This window comes from Nematolebias whitei, chromosome 8 (genome assembly GCF_014905685.2).
Source record: "Nematolebias whitei isolate Nwh7 chromosome 8, NemWhi1, whole genome shotgun sequence".
NCBI classification, from domain to species: domain Eukaryota; kingdom Metazoa; phylum Chordata; class Actinopteri; order Cyprinodontiformes; family Rivulidae; genus Nematolebias; species Nematolebias whitei.
In genome coordinates this window covers 12,217,043-12,223,369 of record NC_056505.1, presented here as the reverse complement: position 1 = coordinate 12,223,369, position 6,327 = coordinate 12,217,043, and the positions used below count along the sequence as shown (strand labels likewise).

The window sequence follows — 6,327 nt, the reverse complement described above, 5'->3', positions numbered from 1 at the left end:
TTCTGAATAAAATATTAGATGTTGGCACCTCCACATCATTGCATTCAGTTTTTATTCACAATTTGTTTAGTGTCCCAACTTTTTTGGAATCCGGTTTGTATAAAGAATACGAAAGTAAAAGCTTCAATTTTAATGATGAAGAAACAAAAATATGTCCATTTTTATATTTTGATAGACACGACTTGAGTTGTATTTATTTGTTGGGAAACAAACATAAAGCAGCTCACTGTGACATCACTGTCATTGAATGATAATATCATACTGCTACTTTGTGCTCCCAGACGCTCACGCGACTCCATTACTGTATATCGCTATAATAAACTCATTCTAATCTGATTAAGATTGTGGTTAGAAATTTGGTTAAGCCTCTAAACTCATCAACTGACTCACAGAATGGAAACGTTCTCTGTCCTCTGTGAAAAGATGCTTTACTTATCCTGCGCTAATGTCTTTGTCACTGATCTGTTTTTGACCGTTCAAATGATTTAAGCATCGTAGTTTTGAGTTTTCTGAGCTTGTTGGACCATAAAAATGCTGCAACGTGTACTTGTGTAATAATGTGCTTCGCTCTTGCAGCACAAAGACGTACTTGTTCCTTACTTGCTGAGCCTTTTGAGAGGACTGCCGCGAGTTCAGTGGATCGAAGAAGGCTTGGGAAAGAAAGGAAAAGGTAGGAGAAATCCTCTTATATTGGAGGTCTTGTAGCCTTTATTTACTCGTGGCAGCAGCCAGTTAAGTACACATTTTAACCGTACTGATTAAAATAATACTCATAACCTGCCACAATTTATTATGTTTTTTCAAGAAGTTGTTTTGATCAGAGTTTCTGACAGTTATTTTTCTCAGTATTTATGTTTTCTGCTTTGTATTTTTTTTTTTTCTTCCATTCTGCACAAACTGGTTTAAACTGATTGTGCCTTTTTGTGTTTCACAGAATTTCTTCCCGTTGCGGAGAACTTCAGCTTCTGTCTTGTAACACTTCTGTCAGATGTGGCTCAGAGAGATCCAGGCTCCCGACTAGAGGTCAGCTGAGAAAGCGGTGGTTTCAATGTTTATTTAGTTTGTGGATGAATTTTAGGAAATTACTAAGTTATTCTTTCTACTGCTTTATCTACAGATTTTGAATACCGTACTGGAGACCATGCAGGCATTACAAGAGATTTGTCAAACACCTGATAATCATGACAAAGGTATCACAAAGCACTCCGCCCTCACCTCAGTAAAGATATCTTCACAGCTGCTCTCTTGTCCGCAGTCTTCCTGTGCAGGTATATTGTCCCCAGTCTGCTCGGCATGACTCGAGCGTTCGGCCGCTACAGCAACACAGAAGAAGCCCTGCTGTCCAAGTTGTTCCCGAAGGACGTGCCTCAGGTCCGCTGCGTCACAGAGGAGAACGAGGGCGTTCGACGCAGATCCTTCAATGACTTTCGTTCCATCATGCCGTCCCCGCTGCTCACAGTGTGCCAGAGCGACACGCTGCGCAGACGCACCACGGCCAACCTGGATTCCTCCGCTCAGGTTGGTGTGGCTGCGACAGGCTTGGCTGAATTCACGTATTCATGTTTTATTACGCGCTGAAAAAAAAATCACACGGGAGCGCATTGTAGTATTGTTCTGTAATGTTCTGTGTCTTAGATCTCCACGGACCCAGCGGTTCACTCACCCTGCTCTCCCACGACGCCGGGTCCACATTACTTTGAAGGTAAAAGTCAGGAAACACGCACTCCCTTGGGATTTAGAAAACAGAGACCATCGTTCCGTCCTCATATCAAGACTTGTCGTTACGAGCACTAGGAGTTTGTGAGAAATTTGTTCTTGCAACTGTTTGTTACCTAGAAGAGAATAGCTGACACGTGCCATGTTTTGTTATGTAGTCGTTGTCTATAACCAACTAACAAAGAAAACACTTCTTTGTTATGCTTCCTTTAATATCACTGAACATATTGTAGCATCAACTCTTTTGTCTTTATTACCTGTAGATACAAAATTATAGTAAAGTCTCTTTTGTAGTTATTTGTTATTTATCAACCTTTTATTTAACCAGGCAAATCCCACTGCGATTGCAGATGTCTTTTGCAAAGGAGGCCTGAAGGCAGCCTCACATGCAGGTTTTTGCACAGTGGGAGGAAACCGGAGTACCCGGAGAAACCACTCGCAAACTCCACGCAGAAAGACCCCAGGTCCAAAACGGGGATTGAACCCAGGACCTTCTTGCTGTGAGGCAACAGTGCTAACCACTAAGTTATGCTGCCAGCATTAATGTATTAAAATATTGTGATAATCTGGCCTGCATGTGATGCCGTATTTAGTTCTTAGGCATCACGTTTTAGCAGAGCTGTTTTATTATCTGCCCTTTTTTGATTAAGATCGCTTTACTTTACATCACTTGACTAAGGTCTTCAAATTTGCTGCTTTATTTGTTGTTTGTATCAAAATCTTGATCATTCTGCCTTTGTCCACAGACACGGAGAAAAAATGTCAAAATTTTTTAACAAATTGGGGACCCTAGTAAGGCAGCCACCTATTGTTATCCACCTAACAAAGGCTTTCTAAACTTTATATCTTGTTCTTCCGTCAACTTTAATGCGGCCCGAACTGCAACGTGTAAAAAACGACTGTCTCGGCACACTGATGTGTGTGCCGTGACTTTTATTGGCATTTTGAGTTACCATGGTGATACAATTTGCAAGCAAAGGCGCCATTTTTCCCATTCAAAAAGCTTGACAGACCTCTTCACAGCCTCTGACACAGTGAGGTCACATGACCCAGAGTGGAGAGCTCTAAAGAAAACTCAGAAAGTCACTGAACAATCCTCCTACCACCACATCTTTTAAGATTTTAAAATGGCCGCCACGTGGCAGTCCCCGTCAAAGTTTCTCCAGGAACTTTTTAGTTTTAAATACTAGCAGACTAAAGTATAATTTGTTGATAAAGCTGGTTGTGTAACGTTACCAATTAAACTTGAATACATCGGTTACATTTCACCTGACTTACTGCACATTTTTGGTTCCTCAGGTGCTTATCTTCCAGACAGCAGCGCAGTTGACCCCGACTACTATTTCTCCTCCGTCAGCTCCAGTTTCTCAGTGTCTCCCCTTTTCATGGGAGCTGGTGGAAATGAGGTGGAGGTGCCCGTCGATCTGCTCCGACAGCTCCTCGGCATGGTGCGGTGACTCGCAACACTTTCTGTAAGCTTTGATTCGTGCCCACTTCCACCCTGTAAACACAATCGCTTCTTGTTGTTGTGCGTGTTGTCGATTTACAGGTGAAAAACTCTGTTTCCGAATCCTTTCTGAAAACTCTGGACGCCGCCATGACAGAACTAACAGAGGTGAAGACGCGACCATTTCATGTGCAGAATTTAAATTTAAACTGCGAGTGAAATGTTTGTTTTTCTGTTTTTGTTTGTCACCAAGTCTAATCCTGGAATCAACCTCTATTACAAAACCTTCAGTGATCCTCTCTATGTGTGTGTGTTCAAAATGCTGCGGGACACACTGTACAACATGAAAGGTAAAGCATATAACTATATTTGATCATGCGTTCGAGTAAACAACTTTAATTTCCTTTTTCAAGCATGAATAATGCACTGTCAAAAGTGTCGCACTCCCCTTCCAGATGTGCAGCCGGCGTTTGTGCGAGAAGTTCACGACTTTGTGCTGGAGCAGTTTAGCAGCAGTCAGTCGGAGCTGCAGCGGGTGCTGCATGACACGGGGACGCTGGCCGGAGAACAGAGCCCCCTCAAGCTTCGTTGTCAAGCCAACGCCGCCTGCGTGGACCTCATGGTGTGGGCCGTCAAAGACGAGCAAGGTAATCAACCGTATCAGAGCGAGCTGTGCTGCGTTCAGGCGTTGTTATTGCTGGGAGGCTGGGTGCATTTATTTGTTTGTCTCACTTTTTCTGCTTCTTGGGCTGTTTTTTTTTTTTTTTTTTTTTTTTTTTTTTGTCAGGAGCTGAGAATTTGTGCACAAAACTGTCAGAGAAGCTTCAGTCTAAAACCTCCAGTAAAGTCGTCATTGCTCACATGCCGTTGCTGATTTGTTGCTTACAGGTAAGATGCACAAAAACATAAAAAATGCACCAGTAGGATCAGTATTTGTCCAGTTAAAGTGACGTGTTGCACAAAGCATTGGTTATGCAATGAGATGCTGTCTTTTTTTTGTTATTCAGTTAATATTAAATATTTTTTCTGGATGGTCTCTTTTCTGTCTCAGGGTATGGGTCGTCTGTGTGAGAGGTTTCCAGTTGTTGCTCACTCTGCCACAACCTCCCTCAGGGACTTTTTGGTGGTTCCTTCCCCAGTTCTTATCAAACTCTACAAGTATCACAACCAGTACAGCGCAGGTACATGAAGTCCACAAGCATTACTTCAAATCCACTTCTGAACTGAGACTCGATACTCCCAACTTGTCATTAAAATAATTTCTTGGTTCTAAAATACAGAATATACAATGCAAACATATTATCTGGACTTTTTGTTTAGCACAGTTTTGTATTGGATGTTTCCGTTATTGTGAATTTGACCAAAAAGAGTGGTCACTATGTTGAATCCAGTCATTAACATTTATATACTTTGTCAGAAAAGAGGTGAGCCGTTAACGTCTGCTAGAAAAGTTTTAAAGTAAAAAAAAAAAAAATTAAAAATCCAATAAAATAGACATTTTATGACATTTTCCTGCTCAATCCCCAAATTTAAAAGGATTCAAACATTTAAAAGTATGCAAAGGAATGCACAAATATCCACATCTGAATGTAAACGAGACACGATTGGTGTGACTAATGACATACGGTCACATCTGAGGCATCAATCACTGATCTGAGCAGCTACAGATTCAAACATGGGGGTGAGATTAATTTCAGATTTTTAATTTTTTGCTCTGCACTGGAGGAACATTGTTTGCTTTCTGTATTTAAAATGTGCTCTTTAGATTAAGAAATACACTAGACTATCTCTGCTTTCTGTGCAAAATAGTAGGATGTATTGCTCTACTGTCACTTTTTTTAAAGGCGCAGGAGAAATTCGGATAAACGTGACAAATGAGCATTCCCAGTCGACTCTCAGCGTGCTGTCCAACAAGAAGGACCAGCCCTCCATGTACGAGCAGCTCAGAGACATTTCCATCGACAACATCTGCAGGTCACTCTTAAAGCAGCTGGAGCCAAATGTTAAAATATATATATAGTGTTTTTTTAATTTGAATCCTTGTGCTCTCCTCTGTCAGATGTTTGAAAGCTGGTTTGACGATGGACCAAGTGATTGTCGAGGCTTTTTTAGCCAGTCTCTCCAACCGTCTGTACATTTCACAGGAAAATGAAAAGTGAGCAGCATTTCTAGTGGGAAATAAAATGTAGTTGCCCAGAATATGTCCAAGTTCAGATGACTCTGATGAAGAGTTTTAAAATTATAACTCGTCTTTCTGCCAGGGATGCTCATCTAATTCCAGATCACAACATCCGAGCGCTGGGTCATATTGCAGTCGCTTTGAGAGACACTCCTAAAGTCATGGAGCACATTTTACAAATCCTTCAACAGAAGTTCTGCCAGCCTCCATCACAGCTGGATGTACTCATTGTAGACCAGCTGGGCTGTATGGTCATTACAGGAAATGTAAGTACGCAGCCACAGTGATTACACTGTACTAGAGCGTAATACTTCACTGACTTCCTTAACTCAGATTTTAAAATCTGAGTTCTTTATCGCCACCGAAATGGTCCCAAAGTAACATTTATTACATTTTGTGGCTGTTCCTCACTTGCTCAGCTCAGCGCACACAAACACTATGCTCAGTATTCAAGTTGGCAAATCAGTGGGATGTAATGAGGTATCTTTGACCGCTTGCCAGTCATCACTGTGATAAGCTACATTTAAAGACTATAAATAGACGTACAGCTTGCTGAATATGTGTTACCCCCTAATTTCTTTTGTCTTGTAGCAATACATCTACCAGGAGGTGTGGAATCTGTTTCAGCAGATCAGCGTGAAAGCCAGTTCTGTGGTCTACTCAGCCGCCAAAGACTACAGAGATCACGGTTACAGGTTCATTTCTGCCGTTAAGAGCTTTAACACCATTTTTATAAAGAGATAAAAATGCATGTTTAAGACTTTGAAGCAATTTAGATGATGTATAAATGGGATGGGGAAAAAAGACGGTGTCCAAACCTTTTCAAATGTGGGCCAAAACAGTCAGGATTAAAAAACTTGTGGTGGTGGACCACAAAAGTTCACATTTAAGATAACTAGAGAAATTGCATTTCCTGTGAAAATGCAGTGTGAATGCTTATTTCTGAAGAACTTGCTGAAAAACAGCTGAAATGGAAGACCAAGCC

General features: G+C 41.3%; 1 protein-coding gene across 1 annotated transcript in view; it reads left to right on the top strand.

The window, feature by feature from the left end:
• Positions 1-6,327, top strand: part of pi4kab (phosphatidylinositol 4-kinase, catalytic, alpha b) — a 36,027-nt gene that overhangs the window by 5,888 nt on the left and 23,812 nt on the right. The window contains exons 2-16 of the mRNA XM_037680040.1: positions 577-670; positions 935-1,023; positions 1,118-1,190; positions 1,256-1,518; positions 1,636-1,702; positions 3,016-3,164; positions 3,266-3,331; positions 3,417-3,513; positions 3,619-3,810; positions 3,951-4,051; positions 4,215-4,344; positions 5,008-5,137; positions 5,223-5,318; positions 5,425-5,608; positions 5,934-6,037. Of these exons, the coding sequence (XP_037535968.1) occupies positions 577-670; positions 935-1,023; positions 1,118-1,190; positions 1,256-1,518; positions 1,636-1,702; positions 3,016-3,164; positions 3,266-3,331; positions 3,417-3,513; positions 3,619-3,810; positions 3,951-4,051; positions 4,215-4,344; positions 5,008-5,137; positions 5,223-5,318; positions 5,425-5,608; positions 5,934-6,037 (1,835 nt within the window). The remainder of the gene's footprint in view (positions 1-576; positions 671-934; positions 1,024-1,117; positions 1,191-1,255; positions 1,519-1,635; positions 1,703-3,015; positions 3,165-3,265; positions 3,332-3,416; positions 3,514-3,618; positions 3,811-3,950; positions 4,052-4,214; positions 4,345-5,007; positions 5,138-5,222; positions 5,319-5,424; positions 5,609-5,933; positions 6,038-6,327) is intronic.